At 38.0% G+C, this 24,924-nt stretch overlaps 1 protein-coding gene across 7 annotated transcripts in view; it reads right to left on the bottom strand.

Annotated features, from left to right (window-relative positions):
• Positions 1-24,924, bottom strand: part of DLG2 (discs large MAGUK scaffold protein 2) — an 812,656-nt gene that overhangs the window by 12,734 nt on the left and 774,998 nt on the right. For 6 of the 7 annotated variants that reach the window (XM_082844899.1, XM_082844901.1, XM_082844902.1 and 3 more), the window contains 3 exons: positions 13,520-13,619; positions 1,995-2,045; positions 789-890 (listed from right to left, as the gene is read on the bottom strand). In XM_082844899.1, the coding sequence (XP_082701025.1) occupies positions 789-890; positions 1,995-2,045; positions 13,520-13,619 (253 nt within the window). Of the gene's footprint in view, positions 1-788; positions 891-1,994; positions 2,046-13,519; positions 13,620-15,238; positions 15,568-24,924 lie in introns of those variants that run through there. The other variant, XM_082844903.1, reaches the window with a different exon arrangement.

Here is a 24,924-nt window from a genome sequence, read left to right as displayed (position 1 = left end):
AGTCTCCTCACTTGGCTCCCTCGTGAATTAACCCTTTCTTTGTTGCAAACTTGCAAACCTCGGCATCTCAGCGAACCTGGTTCGGTAATGTTATTCTATGGGAAAAGATGCTTCAGTGGCATTTCCATCAATCAGTAAGAACATACCGATGCCTATCAATAATCCTATGCTATTTTATTTATTAAAAAATCTATATTATTTATTTATTTATTTTTGGCTGCATCGGGTCTTAGCTGCAGCATGCGGGATCTTTCGTTGCAGCGCGTGGGCTCTTTGCTGTAGTGCGTGGGCTTCTCTCTAGTTGTGGCCTGCAGGTTTTTCTCTTCTCTGGTTGTGGTGTGCAGGCTCCAGGGTGCGTGGGCTCTGTAGTTTGTGGCACGCGGGCTCTAGCTGAGGCACGCAGGCTTAGTTGCCCCGTGGCATGTGGGATCTTAGTTCCCTGACCAGGGATGGAACCCGCATCCCCTGCATCGTAAGGCGGATTCATTACCACTGGACCACCAGGGAGGTCCCTTTTTAAAAATAAAACAAACAAACCTATGCTATTTTAAATGCTATGGGAGATACAAAGAAAGGATTCATCCTGCCCTCTAGGGGACCACATCATTTACTCACTAAATAGAGAACAACACATGGCAGCGTAGATGAAACGTGTTCGGCGGGGAAAATTAAATGAGATGCCTGGAAACTAGGTAACTGATGGTATCTGAATCACTGGAGAGACTACTGGAGGAACAGAATTACATTTTATCATCTCAAAAGGAGACAAGCTTTGTTTAGATACTTACGAGGCACACAGGAGCCAAATTTGTCAGGGAATTCAGATATCAAGTCATCATTGATCCGATCCTTCATGGGGCCCAGGATAATCACTGGCCGGGTATAGTTTACTGCAGAAATGGAAAGGAAGATGCAGATGAGGAGAAAGACTTGGAAACCACTGTGGTCTTAAGGCAAAACTGCCAAACACCAAGAACTGGTAAGGGTAACACTTCGGTGGATAAACTGCCCATACAACCCTGCATAGGGAAATTGATGTTTAACACAGTGTGTCGGCTGATGGCTGAGTCTACTTTCTGCAGGGAAAAACAACTGCAGTGTCTGTCAATGACAAGAAACATTTGGAGAGGTTTTGCTTACTCTACAGTTATGCCTACACAATGTCAAAACAACTACTGAATTTAGTCAACTGAATGGGAGAAAAAGTAGCTGTTTGACCATTGTTTAGGCAATGACTTTAAAAAGTAATCATCTGCAGTAATGACACCTTATGTTTTGATTTTTTGGGGTTTTTTGTGGTACGCGGGCCTCTCACTGTTGTGGCCTCTCCCGTTGCGGAGCACAGGCTCCGGACGCACAGGCTCAGCGGCCATGGCTCACGGGCCCAGCCGCTCCGCGGCATGTGGGAACCAGGGCACGATCCGGTGTCCCCTGCATCGGCAGGCGACTCTCAACCACTGCGCCACCAGGGAAGCCCACACCTTATGTTTTTATAATTTCTTTTCCTTAGCTCAAAATACTCTCCATGCTCTGCTTGGATTTTCCCAATTCCTTTGTGATCATGGGGTTACAAGGAACTCTAAAGTTCATTTGGTACAATTCCTCCTCTGATGCCATTAGCCTCTGTATAAATTCCACCCAGGCTTCGGAGCAGCCTAGAAGGTAGCTTATACCTTACAACAGGTCTGTTAAAAAGCCCTTCTTAATACTGAGTGGATGTCAATCTGCATGGAGATTTTATGCTTCGATCCTGCAGGTGGGGCTCTTTATGATTTGGATGTGCTCTTTCCCATCTGGAGGGTAGTTCCATTCTCTTGGGAGCTGTCATTGCCCACACTCAGCAGGGAAGCTGTTTGCTTGGTCACAGGGCCAAAGAGAGAGCACGGTCTGGCCTGGGAACTGCTGACTATTAAGGAGTTTATTTTCCTTAGTCCTTCACTCTTTCCCTTCTGTAATGGTGTCAATCAGGAACCAAAGCATGCTGGGAAACTTACTTTCCTGTCTCGTGACAGGCTCATAAGAAAGAATGAAGTCTTCCTGTCCTCCTGAGAAGAGAAAAAAGGAAAATTACGGTGGACTAACAACCAATCACAAAGCACAGCTACAAGTCCTGCTCTGCAACCCAGGAAACAGACCCACTTCAGGGTTAATTTCCCTGCTCTCTCCCTCCCTGAACTATTCCCCAAATCCCTTCACCCCCATAAAGCTGTTTAGCAGTATTACAGTGTCAGGTGATCGAAGGTCATAAGTCTAAGGAACAACTGGAGGCTGGCCGTCTAAGAGACCGCCTTCCGTCTGACACTGAGAAATGCAGCACTATGGCCTCACATCCAGCATTCCTACTTAAAAGGAACCCACGGAGTTCAAGGAGAGGGTCCTTCCAATAGTTTACTGCTACATTACCAGAATTCCTGGACCTTTTATTTCATCTTCCATTTTATTTCCCAAAGAACAACGTTCAAAAGCAAATGTCTGCTTGTTTCATTTACGAGACAAGAACTTCATCAGCACACACTACAGGGCTCGGAGGATTTTACTCTGTTAATTCATCAAGAAAACGCTGGGTCAATTAAGAAGATAAAAAAATTGAGGAGGACCCTATATCACTGGTTCTAATTGCTGCTAAATCTAGCCTTGAAACTTTGAAAAGAGAAGGAAGGAAGACAATGTAGCATAAGGGTCGGCCCCCTCCAGTGTCATTTGCTTTAAGCCTTCTGATTCACGATGAGCCTCAAGTCAACACATAACCATGAAAAGTAAATTGGTTTCAGGCAATTATTTTTTTAATCATCTATTTTGCCCGGTTGATGAACTAGGCACGGGATTAGTCTGATTCAGCTGCAAACCCCGAAGGCTCTATTCTTTTATTTGCATAGGCCCAGGACCAATTATCTTTTGGTGGGGAAATTGTTCAGGGCTGTTGAAAAGGGCTTTTTGTATGCTTTTCTATAGAGGAGGAGTGTAATACGAGGTACTGTTTCCTGAAACCAAAGGGCAATGAGTCTCACTGCTTTATCTCCTCATAGCCCCTGAAACACATTCACAGTCTGTCAAAGCCATGTGCTTTCAGAAGTCACAGCCTCGGGTGAGTTAATTTCATAAAAGGAGTTAGTATTACAGACAGTTTTGATAATGACAACTGATTTTGGGAAATTAAGCGATATATGGGTAAAGCTGTGAATTACAGCTGTCTTCCCTGGGGTGGGGTTGGGGGGGGAGTGAGGGTGTCACTTTTTCAAGTGTGAGAAGTGGCCCCGGGCCTGCGCCACATCTCACCTCAAGCAGGGCCCACTCTCAGAATGGCACCACTAGGCTACTTCCTAAAGTCACGGAGAACAGGCATTGGTGCTTCTTCTAAGTGGAACCTACTCATGGCTGCTCCAAAAGTGTTCAGGGGACCTTCCCACATCAGGGCAGGGGTTTGGTATGTGAGGAATCAGATTCATGATTTTTTTTTTTTATTCAGGAAAAAGTGATTCCCTTAAAAAAAAAAAAAAAGAAACGACTAAAATTTACAGAGGCTGGGCCAAAAAATAATAAAGGTGATTGATTGCTAAGCTCTAGTTATGTAAAGGCTGAGATATGCAGAGGTCATAGGAATTCAGAGGATAAGTGTAAAAATGGTTGGGGAAAAAAAGCATAGCTTTAGAGACAGAAGCATGGTAGACTAACACTGCAATGTTAGACTAACGTCCAGAGAAATCTCCATGGAACGATTAATATGTGGTAGGAGAATCCTGACCATGGGACAGATAACAGAGGTTTTAAATATCGGGTGATACTTATGCCTCTGCACCAGACTGGGAATCCCATACCACAGTCACCACTGTGTCCCCAGTACTTAACATAAAGAAAGAGGACAATGAATTTGCATTCTGATTCTAGTGGTAGGAGACAGGATGAGAAAAGAAGCCAAAGACAGGTTCTACTTTGTGTTTCTGTCTATATGCTTTCATTCTGGGAAGTGTGGTTTTCTCTAAATAAATAGAACACCTCGTGTTCCCATGGGAATCTCTTTACAATGGCCTTGCAAATCATTCTGATGGGACATTCTAAAGGCAAACCTTAAATAAAATATTTGGTGTCAGTAACTACAATGTGTGATTCAGAAAACTAGGACAAAGCAACATAGCTTTGATTGACTTTGTTAGAACAGAGTTCTGTAGTTCTTCATTTATCCATTGCTTTTTGGTTTACTTCTAACCCACAAAAAGCACTGGTTCTTGTTCAGAGCAGTAAGACTGGCAGACAGCAGTGACAGCATCCCTTATGTCAAGGCCCATCCCAATTCTGAAGACCCTGTGACAATCAGGCACTATGTAAGGAAGCCTGCAGGGATGCTACGGCAGCTGGTATTACATAACAACTGTGAACTCAGCACCTGAAACCAATTTTCACTTTCATGTTCAAGAATGAAAAGCCCTAGGGGTAGTGGGAGGGAGGTTACGAGGGGGAGAAATAAAAAAGCCACAGCAATGAAAGAAAGATAATTCATGTCTGCATAGCACTTTACAGGCTATAAAAGGCTTTCACAGCCATTGCCTCCTATTTTTCACAGCCATTTATTTTGAGGTAGGTGCTCTGATGATCTCCACCTTACAGATGAAGAAGCTGAGGCTCAGAGACGGGGCCTGTTTCCTCAGTTAGTAAGTAGTAGAGTCAACATTCAAAACTACACCTTTTTTGATGCCTTGTTGAGTATATGGCACTGTCTCAGAAAGGCCAGAGATGTAGAATTCTCTGTGGAGGCTGGGATATAGGGGCAGAACTTACAAGTGAACAAACGGTGGGTGGCAGAGAAAGGAGCTGAACCTGGGTCACAGTCACTGACAGGGCATAAGGTGCTCCATCTGCAAACGCCAACTCTTTTTTTTTTTTAAATGCTGCTGTGTCATCTCCATAAAATAGTCATCCTTAGTAGTTTTTCTATCTTTTGCTCAGGAGGTGTCGGCACTCAGAAATAACAGCCGACACAAGGGTATGAACAATTACTTGGTCTTGTTTTGGCAACTGCATGGCTGGAAAGGGGAGAGCGGCACAGTACTGGGGGTGGACGCCTGTGGTTGGCAGAGACTTGGCAGACACCGTTGTAACCAACTCCATGAACACCATCTTTAAACTGGAAGCAAGTCACAGTAAGAGGGATTTGGAGTAAGACCCAAATATGCCCTCATGATAAGGAAAAACAAGTTGCTCTTTTTTAGAACTTTTTCAAAACTAGAAAAGAGAGAGGAGGGAAGTGAAGACCAGTGGCAGGACATTAAATGTTCTAAATGTAGTGTTTAGTGTCTGCACTGGATAAATTATGAAGAACTAATTGGGTTCCTAGAGCCACAGAATGTTAGCGCTAGGAAAGGGTTTGGAGTTCATGTGGTTTACAGATGGAAAGTCTGCAGCACATGATGATGTCACTCCCCCTTCCGAACGCTCGACATGCATTACAAATCGATCATTGCCCGAATTACTGCTGAGCCTCACTTGGCCTCAATACTTTTCAATACAATTCTTCAGGCAGCTACTACCAGTTGGTCAAAGGGCAATCTTGATTAAAATCTGTTTCTTATATCGCTGTTCTAATCCAAGCTAGTCATTTTACATAGGAGAGAACTGAGGTTCAAAAACGTTCAGGGATTTCTTCAAGGTCACATGGTGAATTAGTGATTCAGTGTCTTCAAAGGATCTTCAGAAGATCTGTTACTATACACAGTGCCCTTAAAGTCAGGCTTAGTACATAGTTGATGCTATATAAATATTGCTGCTTGTATTAACTTGATAGGCAGTATGAAATGGTTGAAATGTACTAGATAAAACATGAAGAGGCTTGGATTACAAACTATAGGGAAGAGTGAAAATGTGTAAGTTTCAGAATTAAACTATCCTGACTGGACTTGCAGTGCCATCGTATTAGTGAGGTGTAGAGCGCTTTGGAACTTCAGCTTCCTCATCTGTAAAAGGGGGTATTAATATAAGGTGTATCTCATAATTTTGTTGCAGAAATCAAATGAGATAATAATAGATGTAATAAAATTGCTTTGTAAGGACTAAAGAACTAGAGGAAATATAAGGGCAAAACTTGAGAAGAGTGGAGAAAGGAGAAGAATACGGGCACCATTTTGACTGATTCCAGAGGGAAAGTCTGGGGTCTCCTCATTTCAGTATCTCAATTTCACTCAGATCATTTCTTCAAGATCCTTGTTTTGAAAATCCTACTTAACCGATGAGCACCAATGGGTTAGGAGGATAATCATCAGCTCCCCCATACCCATAATGACATAAAGAGCTTCACTGGGCTTTAAGGAAGGCAGGTCTTCAGCTTGTAGAGATTTGCAAGGTTTGAGATGGCATCTTGCATAATTAGACAATGTGCATTGTAACTAACTGCATTTTAGCTGGTGCTCAATATACTTGGACTTCGGAAAAAATAATTATTCTATAATTCTTGAGATGGTGCAGCAAAGGTCTGAGCTACTTATTAGAAACTGAGGTTAGTGTAAATTCATGTGTATGTGTGTGTATCTCAGAAAATAAATGAGGCTTTCAAGTAAGGTTGGCACAATCTGTAACTCCAGAATGCAGTGTGAATGGTGCCCTCTGGAGCTGTGAAACACACGGGCCTAGGCTCTTCTTTCTAACCACTGACTATTATTTTAGCCATTTTGTCCCTGAGTGGACATGGAATGGTTCTAAGAGTAAAAAATAACACCTGAACATTAGTGAAAAGAGGTCTTTTTTTGTATTTGTCTATACTGCTATCCACAAAACACAGAAGTTAGTCATAATTACAGCAAAAGCCAGGAATTCAGTAGAAAAATCCAGCCTGGTTTGATTTCAAAATGGCACTTTCATGAAACCGTGTCTGTCCCAAGCCTCTGTCTTTTGTCAGGCCACTGCCCTTCCTAGAACGTTTCTTCTTCAACTTACTGAGCTGGCAAGTGCCTCATCTTTCCAAAGCTCAGCTCAAAGGCCCCTTCGTCTTTGAAATCATCTCTGAAGCCCCACTATTCTTGGGCCAGACTTTTATTCTAGAAACAGCCACACTCTGTGCTTTTTTAATGTATTGATCTCTCTCTCTCTCTCCCTATACGTGTGCTGAGTTCCAGAGTTCATTGAGATTCATATTGGGTCTTAAGGTGCCTGTGAGAGAGCATGACCTAGAGCGGATGATGAATGAACTAAAGAATATTCCTGTGTTATTCCTCATATTTCTATCCTGGAGAAAGAAATATTCTTTTTTCCCTTCTAAGCTATGACAAAGGCTCTTCCTACTTTTGTTCATTTGTAAAGGAAACAATTTGAATGGCTAACCTTCTGTATTCTCAGATGAGACCCAGGCCAATATAGATTATTAGACTCCACATTTTCTCTAGTAATATCCTAGAGTCCAGTTCCAACTCTTCTCTCTTCTCATAGATAATTCAAGCTGTTTGCAAGTGTTTCCTTTATTCACTCAATAAACATTTATGTGTACTTACTATTTGAGGGTGAAAAGAATTATTGATTTCATCTCGGAGCATTGCAATCAAAAACCTGTCAAACAGCTGAAAGCCCTGGTGCAATTTTTATAACTTAATGATTCTGGGAAGAACATTCCCATCTCTGAAGGAGAAGAGAGGGGCTTCTGAAATACTCTAAAAAAAGATTTCTGAAGGAAAAGGTAGTTCCTATATACTTTCCATAAAAGGGATTGAAAGAACAAGATTTGATGCTTTTCCTTTCTCTACCTGTATCTACAGGATGGAAGCACAACACTTAAAAACTGAAAACTGATGCCAAAGAAATTAGGGCCAAGGGTCTCCATGAATCCCAACAAATAAGTTATATTTTCCTTATACTAAATTGAGGGTACTTCAGGCGCAGGGAAGATAATCTTTGGTCACTTCTTAACCAGCCAGGTTTCTTTGTTTTAAAACCAAATGAAGAGATGGGGGAAGGCAAATATTTCCCAACTTGGGATAATCATAAAAGTAGGAAGAATGTACAAATGTTAAAGATCACATTAAGAACGAGAATACTTTAATTCCTTTCATCAGCAGGACTTATTCTGTTGAGGAAGGAAATGAGGGGGTTCTAACGTTATTTGGTTGATCAAAGGCATCTCATTACAACTCTTCTTCATTTCGTTCTGTGGTGTGTTTCATCTTCCTCCTCCATCTGTCATCTTTCCTCTTTTGTGCTTTTTTTTCTATTTTTCTACCAATCTGATTATCCAAAGCCTTTCTCAAGATCCAGATTGAATTTGTCACACTTCAAGAACACTATTTGACGTTCTACCTCAAAAAAGGCATGGTTTTGTAAATTACCATGCTGTAATGGAAAAAAATAAAAATAAAAGCTATTCTATTCTTCTCTTGTTTTCAATTAATACAAGCAAAAAGACAAAAAACCAAAAGAAAACTAAAAAACCCCAAAACAGAAACCTCCAACCAATTTCTATCTTGGTAGCTGAGGGTCATATGTATTGGGCCTGCCGTTTTCTAATATCCTCAGCAATTGCTTTTTGAGTAACCCATTTCATTAAGGCGTATAAATAAACATTACAGAAATTGTAAGGATCCCAGTAATAACATGTACCTATGTTAGTCACCAAAAACCTATAAGTGGTAAGAAACCACAAGAACAGATAAAAAGGATGTGCTTGGCATTTGGTGAATATTTTTATATCACTAAGCAAATGGCTTGAGGTGACCAAACAAACACCAGAAATAAGTTTTAAATAATTACCTACCTTTTCACTTAAGCTTTCTGATCCAAGATTTGTTCACTTTTAAACAAAATGTGAGCTCCTTCAACATTAGAGGATGAAACTTTTTCATCTCTCCCCAACCATCAAAATTTAAAGTTAGATATAACAAAGTATCTACCTCAAAATATTAATCAAGGAGAGAAGAGATATATAAGGTTCATGCTCCATTTAAAAGGAACACTGTAATTTATCAGGATTTCTCTTGTAAAGGGGAGCCAGGAACAGAAAGGAAAAGGCAAAATGAGAAGGAAAATAAAACCATGACAACTTTTCAACCTTCCTGCAGGGAGTTTAAATTATTTTGGAGGGCAGAATGTCAGAATCCACCAAGTTGAACTTTACCCCCACCTTCTCTAGGAAAATTGCATCATCAGGCCACAGCCAACTGAGGCTGGAGTCATTTATTAGCAAGACTGCTACCTCTCGCACAAATCACATGAGTCCACCCACCGCCCTAGTGTCTTTGGTATCTTTCCACATCAGATGATGATTTCATTTCAAGCCATTTGCTTTGGATGAGGATGATAAAGGGCAGCAATTGAAAAACAACAACAGCAAAAATCTGAAATGCACACCACAGGCAAAGGGGCAACTGCAAAGAAAAGAATCACAAACCAAAGCAATAACTTACGGTAGCTACTTTCGCTATCGCTGGCATTAGAAGAAACATGTTCTGCAAGAACAGCACAGCAAATTAAAGAGATACCAAGCATTGGAGAGCAGCCAGAACTTAAAGGAATACCATGCAAGGCTACTAGAAATGTGAGTGAAAGGCAAGTAAGAGGCCGTAGAGGAGACGCATTGAGAAAACTCAGATAAGATGAAGATGAAAACTTTATCTCTCTTTTCCAGGAAGCTACTACTTGATTGCTGTATCTTCTTTTGTAGCAAGCAGTAAACTACGTTTAATTATAAAAAATGCATAATGTCCATCTAAGCACTTTTCTTTTTATGAATACTTTGACCCATTCATGTTGCTCTGATTTTCCAGATTCTTGTTACAAAGGTCAACGTCTCTCAACTGGATGTTCTTGACTATAAATTCAAGAGATTCTGGTATGCAGGGACTGTTTTCTGCAGGCTTTTTGTTGCTCTATTTTGCCTTTAGGTATCTTGCAGGAATATTGCATTTCAAATTGCCAATTGATCCCTGGAATCCCTTGAATTTTATTTCTATTTAAATACGTCCTAAACTAATTCACAAGATGAAAGGGATTATTGAAGAACTTTCCTGCTTCAGTGAGTGTGTAGGAAATCCTGGAGGAAGAAATGAGTCACTGAAAAATGTTTTATGAGTCAGTTCAATATTTCCTTGTTTTTATTTTAAGATTCTTGCTTGGATAGCTATTAGGTTCTGGAGGAGTGGAACAGGCAGAAGATAAACGGTCTGATACTAAGCACAGGTTCTGCCACAAAGTATGTTTTTAATTCATGTTGAATGACTGCACAAGTATACGGTGATATTTTGAAACTTTTTTTCATAAAAACACAGTTTAACTAGCATAACAGGGACGTATTGGTTATGTGCCAGAATTAGGGCTTTATTTCCAAAATCACTTCGTTTCATCTGTACTATTTACTAAGCTATAGAAGATAAATTCATCAACTTACTAACTTCTTTGCATATCAGGCTAATTGAATGAAGAATATATGACTATTTGATTTCTGAAGCTCATTAGCAATAAATCCAGCTTTTTAAAAAGTGACAACTGTTGTACATCTTTAGAAAAAAGGAAAAGAATATAGAACATTATTCTCTAACAGTTAAAAAAAGTGCTTTAAAATGTATTTGCTATTATAGATTCTTGGATAGATTAGTTTTCATTTTTTAGCTTTATTAAGATATAACTGACAAATAAAATTGTAATATATTTTAAAGTGTACTGTGTGATGATGTGATACATGTGAACATTGTGAAAGGACTCCCACAATCGTGTTAGTTAACACATCTTAGATGGATTAATTTCAGAGCATGAAACTAATGAAAATCAAAGCATGGGTTAAATTCACCTGAATCATTTCTCTTTGTGTGGGTGTTTGACCAGAACTGCATTATTAATTTAGGTACATATGTTACAAGTGCAAAGCGGCACTAGGGAAAGAAGTGTGGATGAATTAGTGCATATTTGTGTTTTGTTACTGAAGAGAAAGTCTAAGCACATACCCAACAATGGCATATCTTCACGTGTGTGATTATCACAAGTACCTTGACTTGAAGATGACAGGTTTATTTTTGTTTTGTTTTTACTTTTAATATAATTTAGAGTGAAGCTACACTATAGAAATTTAGAACCATGCAGTGTTTTATTTAACGACCAATCTCTCTTAACATCAAGATAGTGTTTAACAGAATTTTTCTATTTTGTAGGTAAAAAGAAATTAAAAGTATGTTCCAGCTAAAGTCCAAATTATGGCTACCAGTAGTGTTAACTGGCAAATAACTTTACCTAGTGAAGTCTGTTCAATTTTTAAAGAGTAAACAAACCTTTGGATTTAAAAGGGCATCATTCTAGATATAAAAAGGCATAACATATTTTTGACTCTCCAATAGCAACTACTTTTTAGTGATGTTCATATTAACAATATATTAAAATGCTCCCCACCCCCACTGAAAATTTAAGAAATTCTCTCGGGTGGTACTTGATGCTATCCAGATACTTTTGAAATCAACATTTGAATTTCAGCCACCAATTCAGGAAAAATTTCATGACATATTCCATACAGAGACTCAAAGATAAAGTTTTCATCTTTAAGGAGATCAGTAGTTACTCTTGATCAGATTTTGTTTTCTAAACATACATATCTAAAAAAAGAGTCCAAATTAACAATTTGAAGGATGACAGGTATCATTACGCAGGGTTATATAACCAGCTCTTGAAAACAAAGTCCAGCTCAATGTTATTTTGTTTTATAGAAATGAAATGAACCAGCTTGTAAAAATATTGCCCATAGCTGTTAAATTAAAACAAAAAGAAAACAAACAAAAATGAACATGTGATACAGCTGCAAAAGACACAAAACTGTTCTTAGTTCATTGATGCCTACACAATGGAGTTAATATTAAAGAAAGAAAAATCATAGTATAGTATATTAATACACAGAATTATTATTTTTTATTAGTGCAATGGGACACAGAGTAAAGGCATTAATAACTAGAAAATTTTAAAGTTTAATATATTTTTCTTTCCACTCTAAACCGTAAAATGAAGATCTGGTTATGCAATGCAGCTAATAAATCACTGATAGAAAAACATATTAATATACATTTCTAAAACTTTATCATACAAACATTTCAAGCAGGATCACCGCAAGTCAGAAAAAAAAATCAGTCAAAGTTAATAGCAAAGAATTATTCATGGAAGATCAAATAGCTTAATATTTACTTTTTGAGAATGCATGTTCCTTTTGACTATAACACAGCTCCTTTACCAATAGCAAAGTACAACCCAATTATGGAATTTGGCAAGGTCATTAAGTATGTCTGGGGGAAAAGCCAGAAGAAAGAATATAAAATACATTTCTGCTTTCCTGTTCTACAGCATTTAACTCGCCCTTTCTTTCAACATGGTTTCTTGCTCCCTGGGAGGTATCAGGCGGCAGAGCAAGGGATGCCATGGCGGCACCAGGACCATGCTGGTCACAGCACGCGGTCAGAAAGGGAAGGTGTGAACTGCAACGGAAGTTACAGTGCCTGAGACACTTTGCTTTTAAATGCTGACATGCAGAACAAAACGGCTGAAAATTGCTTTGTAGGAGCATTCACAGCTAGGTAACAAATAAAACTCAGTATCTTGTGCATGCTAGGAGTGAAAGGCCCTCGAGAAAAGGAACAAAAGCGAAACTCAAAAGGAAAGAAAAAGAAAAGAAAAGTTACAGTGACCATTCCTGGGAACTTACTCAGAGTCTTTGTTCCATAACCGTCGTCACCTAATCCGGGGATGTCCTGCATGGAAGTCCCCAGAGAGAGCAATGAGAGAGGGAGAACAGCCACGGAAGAGGAAGGAAGAAGTCAGTGGAGTTGAAATGGATACTACCATGACAGACCGTGTTGCCTGAGCAATCTGGATCCCATGCTCTCTTCTTCTGAAACAACTTTCATCCCCAACTCCCTGGACTGAGACTCAAGGATTTGTAAAGCAACTCGAAAGGTTTAAGCAGAAGATTGTTATGAAAAAGAGAAAGAGTCAGCAGATGTCATTTTGGCCCACTGTCAGTACTGCCACAGCAACGTACCACTGAGAGCGATGATCCCCTCCAAGTTTCATGGCCAATTCTTAGTCTGAGCATCCACCCAATACAAGCTCACTGCTCAGTAAGGAAGTGCTTAATGTTTGCTGGGAGGGAAAGAGTGAACAAATGCTAGTAATCGATAAAGGGAATTTAATCACTCCCAGTTAGCTAGCATTCCAAAACAATATACGTGGCAATGGAATCTAATATTTCTGCCCAGAAAAGAATTTGTCTCGAGCCCTTGGAGAGTTGCATGATAGAAAACGCGAACCAGACCCAGTCCTGGTCACAGATAAATGCTGTTTGGAAGCAAAGTCCCTGCTTCCTCAGGTCCCTCTCCAATGCGTTCTGCAAAGAAGAGCTCCATCCAGGGAAGGATCCAGACTGCAGCCAAACACTGGTCACAGTAGTAAGCCCTGACCTGCCTGCCTGCTGTGTTTGTTTGCCTAGGCGTGTGGCGTGGGGGAGCCTACATCATGCGTGTTGCCCGTGAAGGATTTTTTTCTCTTGTGTTGCAGGTGACATTCTCTTCGAGAATCTACTTACGTTCAGGATCACTGGTTTCCTGCTCACTCTGCTCCTTGTTCTTGTAGAATGGGAATTTTCGTGAAAAGATGAAGCTCTTTTTACGCTTGTCATTGAATGACTGTGAAGGAGAAAAGGCATGGGGCAAAAACAGGGGACGTCTAATTGTTGTCACACTCATGCTGACAAAACAACTAGTTTGTAAAAGCAGAGAGAGCTGTAGTGACGCAAGTAGATAGTCTAAAGGGGTGCGGGAGGGTCCCTAAAGGCAGATTTTAGTTTCCAGGAGTGTAAATTCTGAAAAATGACACCTTGGAAAAACTGTCTCCTAATTTAAAGGCAGGTAAATGACGACGGGGGAAATGAATATTAAATTGGAAGTAGAAGACCCTCTGTCCGGCTATGTAACTTGCTAGTTCATCACCTTAGACAGGTAACTGAATCTCTTTGAACCTCAGTATCTACTTCATCTGCATACTGAGGATGATGACAACAGCTCTTAGGTTGTGAGACTCATGTAAGGCAGTATAAACATAAAGTGCTATACAAATGTCATCTTTATAATCATCATTATCATCAGGTAGAAAAGACTTTACTAGAGATGCTAGACACATCAGTGTCTAGATGTCTTTTTAAAAAACTGGAATTTGAGTTACTTCAGCTTGAATTTAATTAAAACCTCAGAGATGTGTGTGGATTTATGATATATGATGATTTAGTTCCCACACAGATATATGATAATTACAGTATTATATTTTCATTCAAAAGAGATTTTAAAGATAATTGAGCTCTAAGCCCTCACTTGTAGACAGGGGGCCAGAGGCACAGAGAGGCTGAGTCCCTTGCCAATATCACAGAGCTAGCTGGTGACAGTCAAGGCACCATCAACCAAAATCTATTAAAATTGCTGCTAAAGAGGTATTAACTTGATATTCACTCAAGCAAGGGAGATATAACGGCCATTTATCTATATTCTGATATGACAAGAAATAATGGAAGAAGCGCTGTCCTTAAAAATGTAAACCACTCCATTAGCTTAAATGAGGTGGAATTTAAAATAATACAGATAGACATAACAGAATACCTGTATCAGAACTTATTCATTCAAGTGAATATCAGATGCTTGCCTAAAAGACTTCTTAAGAAAAAATCATTTATTCCCACTGTTGATGTTATGTAAATGCTATCTGGGGTTCTTCTTTGGGAAACCCGTTCTTAATCATTTTATAGGCTATAAGCCCTGCAAGTCTCGGTAATTTCATACTGACGTATCATTTTAAAAACATGTTTTGCCAGCTTACTTGACTGACTTGGCTCTGAGGGTCTCTCTCCAAGAAAGAAGATTTGTTACCACACAGGTATTAGTGTGCCAAAGACTGAAGGTAATTTGACAAGGGGTATTCTAAAACGGTTTTAGCAATGACAGCTGATAGGAGTAAATGCAGAGAGAGCAAGGTGACTACTTGGAAAAAACAGCACTTGTTTGGATATTTTGGCCCATTGGCGGGAATCAGTTATGTGCTCTTATGAATTTGATGCTTGACAAAATGGTATAAATAACTTATTTTCTTTGTATACTCACGCACTCCTATATCTAATATCCATTTTGGTAGTCATGTTCATTTAGGAAATATTAAAGTATTAAAATATTGGCGCTGTCATTCAGTAATTCATTACTTTTTTAGTTACTAGGAAATTTCACCAAAGTCAGTTGAGCTTAATTTTATGTACCATTAAGAAGACTTTAAGAAAACCAATAAATCAAATATTTAATAAATCCTGAAATTAGGGGACACATTTTGTATTTCATATTCAAGAACTAGAAACACATTCTCAGGGAAAAAAAGAAGTATCACTTCAGAATTTATTACTCTGCTGACAGCACTTGTGTTCAATATAGTTTTATCATAATTTGTAATTGAGGGATTGGTGTCCAAAGACAAGGCTGGGAACTACCCCCCAAATTTTCCCAGTTAAAAAATGGTAAGTCCTTAAAGGAACATTAAATATTCTTGCATCACTCCAGTTTCATGCCACTTTTACATTTCAAGCATATTTAACTTCAGTAACTGAAAATAAAAGAAAAAAAATATCATGTAAGAATTAATGACACGTGATACTGCAAGATATGTTAGACATTTAACTTCAACGTTACGGATGGCTTGTCATGCAAAAAAAAAAAACCACTTACATATTTTCATGCAAATACAAAACAATGCCAGGAGGAATAAAGCCTGGGGTTAAAATGTAGACATGAATGCACAATGTGGAGGCCTTTGAGAGCCATATGGAGCTGCATGCAAACCACATCGTTTAAATTGTCTCTTGGGGTCAAAGGAAAATGAAAATGTGTTGTTTGTGATTCATTCTTTTATCTTTTCAAAGCAAGGACTGTAATGTGTTAACATTTCCCGACTATGAAAATGTTGTGTATCATGAGTCATCTGATTGGGACATCATAATATTTAGCACCACACTTTTTAAAAGAACAGAAAATGCATAATAATTCCTCAAAAATAAAATTATCTAACATATCAGTCTATTACCGAAAGCCACTTTGTACTGGAGTTAAAGAAAAGGTAATGGAATCATTCGTTGGTGGTCACATTGCCTTACATTTATGGACACAAAACCAAATCACAACTTCCCTTCATACGCACAGATTTAAAAGTCACACATTTAAGGTCTTAGTTAAACATTTCAACTAGAAGAGGTTATATGTGGTTTATGGTGCTCTAATCTATTCTTTATTTTGTTAGACATGTGTAATACCATTATATAAGCTTTTGTTTTCATTGCTGTTAATTTTTTCTTTTAATTTAGAAAAGAAAAATCTGTTACATGAGTGTTAGGTGAGAATAATAAATCAGCACTTTTACTATTCATGGAACACACATCGTTCTAAAGCAACTGAAGGCTAACCTACAGCTCTATTAATCGTACTTGATCAGTGCTATTTTCCTCTACATTACAGTATCTTAAATTCCAATCCATTGTCTTCATGGCAGAAAATTTCTTTGAGCAGAGATTTTGAAAATACCAATCACACGTGGCAAGTGGAAAGTTGGCATATCTAAGAATTCCATTGTGGAATCTGACCTGGATTATTGAGTTCTTATGAACAAAAATGGTAAAGACAACAAGTAACATTTGCTGAGCACTTATTATGTGCCAGGCTTGGTTCTAAAGGCTCTGCATATGTGAATCTCCACACTAACTTCATGAGGTTGGTACCATCATTATTCTCATATTACAGATGAGGAAACTAAAGTTTATAAATCTTCTGTTACTTGCCCAGAGTCACACAGTTGGTGAGCAGTGAAGTTAGAATCTGAATTTGCAAATATTCCTGGTTGCAAATATTGCTGTTCTTAGAGCAAGAAAAGTTTCCGTAACTCAAGCCTGTTTCAAGTTTATATTTAAAATCATTAGCATCTGACTTTCTTAAGTGACACTGTAATCTGTCTTCTTTCCCACAGCTTCACTGCTTGGCAATTATTTATTTAAGCCATCAGATGCTATTGGCTTCAACAATATTTTTGTGGGATATCCTGCTACAATTTTTTGAGACCCTTTCATGTTTTTGAGGGTTCTATTTGATTGTACTTGTTTTTAAATAATGTACAAAAATAAAGTAAAAAAATTTCAGTGTGACAGGTTATGAATGGCTTTTAAAAGGTAAGTGCCCATGAGGGGCAAAATCTATAGACAAAGTAGATTAGTAGTTGGTTGGGGCTGAGTGAGGGTAGGGGGTACAGAGAATGGGAAGTGACAGCTAATGGGTATAGTGTTAGTTTTAGGAGAGATGAAAATGTTCTAAAATTAGATTGTGGTGATCGTTGCATAACCCTACCAATATACTAAGCAACACTGAACTGGACACTTTAAGTCTGTGAATTGTATACTATGTGAACTATATCTCAATAAGGTCTTAAAAAACAAAAATACCCCTCTCCCTAACCTCCACACTATGGGATGAAAGCAAACAATCACAGCATGTTTTAAATTTTACTTGGTGTAAATATTTTTTATCTTTAATTGAATGAGAGGAAACCTCCCTCCACAACCCTTGCAATCAATCAGATACACATGCCTTGTTTATCTGATTCTGTTGTGTCTCTGTTAAATGAATACCTTTCATGTTGTGACAGACATTAGAAAACTCATTCCAGGAGTCAGCATATTACTGTCACTCAGAAGTCGCCAAGTTGTTAGGTCAAATGGCACGAAATTGTGCAGCCTGACCCCAGAATGTAATGACATTGGTGAACTGGTTTAAGGTGAAATACACGCTTCATGAAGAAAAGAAACAAAACAAAAAACTCAAATTGCTCCTTCTCCCACTCAAATCCCATGTTTTTAAAGACACATGAGGGAATCTTGATGTGTTTTTATCCTTTTCATTCAGAAAACTTTAAAACGAGGGGCATTTTAAAGTTTTTCTTCTTCGTGTTCTAATTTTTAAAGCTTCGAATGTTTCATAGTTCTAAAAAGTCACATTCAAGATATGAATGTTCTCTGGGCAGAATTTGATTTAAATGTATACTGAGCTCATATACACCTTTTTCTGTGACCTCTTTTATCTCTTATAAATGTTTCTTCCCTCTTCATTCTTGTCTCTCCTCCTCTAAAATAATTGTGCTCCCTTTGGAAGGTTGTTACTATAAGTTTGGGCCACCACTTTGTATTATACACATCATGTTTTCATACAGAAAAAAAGAGAAGTTTAAAACAAAAGAGGTCCAAAAACAAGTAACAATGAAACAAAGAGGTTGTTAAAGGAAAGACAGGAGTTGGCCTGAAATATGTCTGTTTTAGAAACGTGTCTGAATGGATGTGTGTCTGTAACAGTGTCCCTATAAATGTGTCTGTAACAGTGTCCCAGGGTTCTGTTTGCAAGGCTAATGAATTAATGCATCTAGGCATTGAGCATCAATGGCTGGTAACATCACACACACAAAAAGACAATCAGATGAATGTGCTTCCTGATGGGAAAACAAAATATTACCACAAAGTAGTTCTGTAAACCTCTACTCTCAAAAGAAAAGGAAAGAAAACCCTCCTTTGCCAATGAGTCTGAATCTAACCAAACCTCTAAATCCAACTACCAGTTTACAGAAATAAAGAGGACAGAGAAACCTGCTAAATTATACTACAAAGAAAATCTGGAGCAAACTCTATAAGACAAATGACCTGGTTTCTTAAATATAAAAATGGAAACAAAACAAACAAAAAATGGGGGAAAACATATAAATCAGAAGAGAACTAAGAGGGATCAACCAATTGCAATAGATTTCACTTCTGGTTCAAGCAAAGAAATTGTATAATAAAGAAACAAAAAAGCATTCATGATATTTATGAGTCAATTTAAGACCTGAAATAGATGGAATATTAATCCAATAATTATTAATTTTTAAGTGTGATAAATGGCATTGTGGTCATGCCATATTTAAGTAGTTACAGTTGAAATGATTTAATGCATTGAATTTGCTTCAAAAAAATATGGGAGAAACATAGTACTCTGACTACTTACCCTCAGAATATATTCTAAAGATAGAATTGTAAAGAAATTTTGAACTTCACTTAGGAGGCTTATTGTCGGTTGAATTCTGAAACTATTTGGTGTGTGAGTAATGAGCAAGTGAGTAAAACACACTGATGTTGTGAAACAACGTTATCCTTGTGAAAGAAGGGTAAGGTACAATCATGGAATGAGGTAAGGAGAGGAAAAATCTTATGATGGTAAATAGTAATTAGAAGCATCTGATATAAATTTATGATTTTTGTAAACAAATTTATTTTTCTTTCTCTGCCCATTAAAGGAGGCTAGATGTAATGATATCCCAGAAGCAAAAAGCACACCTGGTGCTCAGACTTTGTTTTCTAAATGCCATTTCCTACAAAAAAGAGCTAGGTTTTTGTGGGTTTTTTTTTTGAGAAATGGCTGATTCCATGAGCAGGTAAAGTAAAAGGTAAGTCTGAAACATTTTGTTGGACTGGAAAGTAAAAAGTACTAAACATAAACACAACAATAACACAAAATTTAGAAAACCTAGAACTAATGATGGCATGTCAAAAGGACACCAAAGCCAGTTTAAAAGTGATCACACCAGTCAAATCTAGACAAGTTGATTACTAAAATGAATAATGACAGAAATGGAGTATAACACATTGAATTAAAAAAGAAAATCATAAGTCCATAAAGATCATCCAAAATACCTAAATTAAATAATTAATAATGGGGAAAAAGAGAAAGTTCTCTTATGTAGAATGCTAATAACTATAGAAGAAATAATAAAGTTAGGAAATCACCATTTTTTGACTACCATAATAATAATTAATTCAGGCAAGTATCATCAGTGGTTAATAAAACTATTGATTAAAAATTTGTTGGGGTACAGCATACATTATTTTCTTTTTTTTTTCATTTCTAATTTTATTGATTTGAGTCCTCTCCCTCTTTTTCTTGATGGGTCTGGCTAAAGGTTTATCAATTTCGTTTATCTTCTCAAAGAACCAGCTTTTAGTTTTACTGATCTTTGCTATTGTTTTCTTTGTTTCTATTTCATTTATTTCTGCTCTGATCCTTATGATTTCTTTCCTTCTACTAACTTTAGGTTTTGTTTGTTTTTCTTTCTCTAGTTCCTTTAGGTGTAAGGTTAGATAGTTTATTTGAGATTTCTTTTGTTTCTTGAGGTAGGATTGTATTGCTATAAACTTTCCTCTTAGAACTGCTTTTGCTGCATCCCATAGGTTTTGGGTCATCGTGTTTTTGTTGTCATTTGTCTCTATGTATTTTTTGATTGCCTCTTTGATTTCTTCAGTGATCTCTTGGTTATTTAGTAACGTATTGTTTAGCCTCCATGTGTTTGTGTTTTTTATGTTTTTTACCCTGTAATTTATTTCTAATCTCATTAGTGTTGTGGTCAGAAAAGATGCTTGATATGATTTCAACTTTCTTAAATTTACCAAGGCTTGATTTGTGACCCAAGATATGATCTATCCTGGAGAATGTTCCATGTGCATTTGAGAAGAAAGTGTAATCTGTTGTTTTTGTATGGAATGTCCTATAAATATCAATTAAATCTATCTGGTCTGTTGTGTCATCTAAAGCTTGTGTTTCCTTATTAATTTTCTGTCTAGATGATCTGTCCATTGGTTTGTAAGGGAGATGTTAAAGCCCCCCACTATTAGTGTGTTACTGTCGATTTCTTCTTTTTTTTTTTTTTTTTTTTTTGCGGTATGCGGGCCTCCCACTGCTGTGGCCTCTCCCACTGCGGAGCACAGGCTCCGGACGCGCAGGCTCAGCGGCCATGGCCCACGGGCCCAGCCGCCCCGCGGCATGCGGGATCCTCCCGGACCGGGGCACGAACCCGCGCCCCCCTCATCGGCAGGCGGACTCCCAACCATCGCGCCACCAGGGAAGCCCTCGATTTCTTCTTTTATAGCTGTTAGCATTTGCCTTATATACTGAGGTGCTCCTATGTTGGGTGCATATGTATTTGTAATTGTTATATCTTCTTCTTGGATTGAACCCTTGATCATTATGTAGTGTTCGTCTTGTCTCTTGTAACATTCTTTATTTTAAAGTCTATTTTACCTGATATGAGTATTGCTACTCCAGCTTTCTTTTCATTTCCATTTGCATGAAAAATCTTTTTCCATCCCCTCACTTTCAGTCTGTATGTGTCCCTAGGTCTGAAGTGGGTCTCTTGTAGACAGCATATATACGGGTCTTGTTTTTGTATCCATTCAATGAGCCTGTGACTTTTGGCTGGAGCATTAAATCCATTCACATTTAAGGTAATTATCGATATGTATGTTCCTATTAGCATTTTCTTAACTGTTTTGGGTTTGTTTTTGTAGGTCCTTTCCTTCTCTTGTGTTTCCCACTTGGAGAAGTTCCTTTAGCATTTGTTGTAGAGCTGGTTTGGTGGTGCTGAATTCTCTTAGCTTTTGCTTGTCTGTAAAGCTTTTGATTTCTCTGTCGAATCTGAATGAGATCCTTGCTCGGTAGAGTAATCTTGGTTGTAGGTTCTTCCCTTTCCTCACTTTAAATATATCGTGCCACTCCCTTCTGGCTTGTAGAGTTTCTGCTGAGAAATCAGCTGTTAACCTTATGGGAGTTCCCTTGTATGTTATCTGTCATTTTTCCCTTGTTGTTTTTAATAATTTTTCTTTGTCTTTAATTTTTGTCAATTTGACTACTATATGTCTCGTCACGTTTCTCCTTGGGTTTATCCTGCCTGGGGCTCTCTGTGCTTCCTGGACTTGGCTGGCTATTTCCTTTCCCATGTTAGGGAAGTTTTCGACTATAATCTCTTCAAATATTTTCTCGGGTCCCTTCTCTCTCTCTTCTCCTTCTGGGACCCCTATAATGCGAATGTGGGTGTCTTTAATGTTGTCCCAGAGATCCCTTAGGCTGTCTTCATTTCTTTTCATTCTTTTTTCGTTGTTCTATTCTGCAGCAGTGAACTCCACCATTCTGTCTTCCAGGTCACTTATCCGTTCTTCTGCCTCAGTTATTCTGCTATCGATTCCTTCTAGTGTAGTTTGCATTTCAGTTATTGTATTGTTCATCTCTGTTTGTTTGTTCTTTAATTTTTCTAGGTCTTTGTTAAACATTTCTTGCATCTTCTCGATCTTTGGCTCCATTCTTTTCCCGAGGTCCTGGATCATCTTCACTATCATTATTCTGAATTCTTTTTCTGGAAGGTTGCCTACTTCCACTTCATTTAGTTGTCTTTCTGGGGTTTTATCTTGTTCCTTTATCTGGTACATAGTCCTCTACCTTTTCATTTTGTCTATCTTTCTGTGAATGTGGTTTTCATTCCACAGGCTGCAGGACTGCAGTTCTTCTTGCTTCTGCTCTACGCCCTCTCGGGACACTTATATTCTAACAGATTAATCATTAAAAAGGTGGGTAGGGGCTTCCCTGGTGGAGCAGTGGTTAAGAATCCACCTGCCAATGCAGGGGACACGGGTTCGAGCCCTGGTCCAGGAAGATCCCACATGTCACGGAGCAACTAAGCCCGTGTGCCACAACTACCAAGCCTGCGCGCCACAACTACCGAAGCCTGTGCACCTAGAGCCTGTGCTCCGCAACAAGAGAAGCCACCACAATGAGAAGCCTGCGCACTGCAATGAGGAGTAGCCCCCGCCCACTGCAGCTGGAGAAAGCTCGCGTGGAGCAACGAAGACCCAACACAGCCAAAAAAAAAAAAAAAAAGTGGGTAAAAGTGCCTTTATGGTGGAGTAATCTGGCAGATACCACCTTAACCAAGTGATCAAACTTAGCATCACAATATAGTGGGATAACCTGAAACCATGTGCCTCCTGATGGAAAGCACTGAGTAGTAATACAATATCACTGATATAATATCCTTGCCAACAATGCATTAGATGAAGCTAACCATGAAGAGATAATCAGCAAATTAAAATTAAGAAACATCCTCTTAATCCTCTTATGTCACTGTCATAAAAAACAGAAAAGGCTAAAGAACCATTCTAGATTAAAGGAGATTAAGGAAATAGGACAAATGAATTGCAATGTGCGATCCTGGATTGAATTCTGAATTAGAACAACAACAACAACAGGCCATAATTTCTACAATGTCCTCTTGAAATAGTTCAGGGGAGATTATCTATCTATCTATCTATAAATATCTCATATATTTCAGAATATACAAAACAAGATTGACCATGAGTTGGTAACTGTTGAAGCTAATAGGTACAGAGGTTCATAATTCTATTCTTTCTACATTTTTGTAAGCTTGAAAATTTTCATAATAATGAACTTCGTCTCTTAACTTATACCATATATGAAAATTTTCTAGAGATAGATTGCAGACCTAATTCTAAAAGCTTGAAGTATACAATTTCTAGAAGAAAACAGAATATACTTGTAATCTGAGGAAGGCAAAGATTTTGTGGATAAAACATAAAAGCACTAATGGTAAATTTAAAAAAATGGTAAACTGGATTTCATCATTAAAAACTTTTGCTTTTCAAAAGAGGTCATTAAGAAAATAAAAAACCAAGCCACAAACTGGGAAACAATGTTTAAAATACATATATCTGATAAAGGAGTTTTATTCAGAATATTTAAAAACTCCTACAACTGAACAATAAAAAGCAAAAACATATAATAAAAAATGGGCAAAAGACTCAACTGGATATTTAACATAAGATATGCAAATGGTCAGTAAGCATGTGAAAAACATCATTAATCATCAGAGAAATTAAAGCCAAAGCAAGATACCACTCCACACCCACTAGAGGGGCTGAAAGTAAAAAGACTTGCAATATAAGGTGTTGGTAAGGATGTGAAGCAATTGGAACTCTCATATGAATTGTTAGTGGGAATGCAAAATGGTATAGCCACTTTGAAAACACTTTGACAGTTTCTTGTAAAGTTTATCATACAGCTAACCTATGATTCAGCAATTCACCCTGAGATGTTTACTCAAGAGAAAAATATGTCCACAAAAAGGTGTGTATAAGAATGTTCATAATTCCCCAAATGGGAATTCTGATGTCCATCAACAGGTAAATTGATAAACTGTGATACACTGATACACACAATATATTGCTATTGCTACTCAGCAATAAAAAGCATTGAACTACCAATATAAGCAACAACATGGATGAATCTCAAAAGCATTATGCTGAGTCATAAAAGGCAGACACAAAAGAGTATGTACGTATGATTTCAATTGTAAGAAGTTCTAGAACAGGCAAAACTAAGATATGGTGGTAGAAATCAAATTCGTGGTTGAAAAGTGAGAAACTGTGCCTTTATCATGGCTAGAACCACGACACTTCCCCCAAATATATTTCTAACCTAGGCTACTCTCCTAAATATATATAGGTATATCTTCTTCTTTTTTAATTGAAGTATAGTTGACTTATAGGTATATATTCTATATCTTGACTTGGGTGCTGGTTATAGAAACCCTTCCCCCTTTGTCCATCTCATGAACACTGACTCATTTTTAAGGTTATATGCTCAGATGTTCTACCCAAGGCTGTCACAGTGCATCTACTCCTTTTTACATAGCTCTCTCCTACTACATGATGATCTCAGAGCAGGCACCACATCCCTTTCATTTCTGTATGTAGGATCTAGAGAAGGTAGGTACTCAAATATTCATCAAATGAATGCATGAACTGAAATGCTAAGGGATGATTCCCACTGGGAATATGGGGAGAAACTTTTGGCAAAAAAGGAGAAGAAAAAGAAGGAAGAGAAGGAATATAACAAACATCTGGAGAAAAGGGGGAGAAGTAATGGAAAAAAAAGAACCATGGCCAAATGAATAATGTTTGTCTTTTTTAATTGCATTTCTTGGCAGTTATCTCTCAGAATCTGTTTTTCTCATAATTCTATGCTCAATGATCTGATCTAGTTGCTGTTTATTATTAGT

The sequence above is a fragment of the Leucopleurus acutus genome (assembly GCF_964270905.1).
Source record: "Leucopleurus acutus genome assembly, chromosome: 8".
In the NCBI taxonomy this organism is placed as follows: domain Eukaryota; kingdom Metazoa; phylum Chordata; class Mammalia; order Artiodactyla; family Delphinidae; genus Leucopleurus; species Leucopleurus acutus.
Note: the sequence above shows the minus strand (reverse complement) of the source record. Positions and strands in the feature narration are given on the sequence as shown.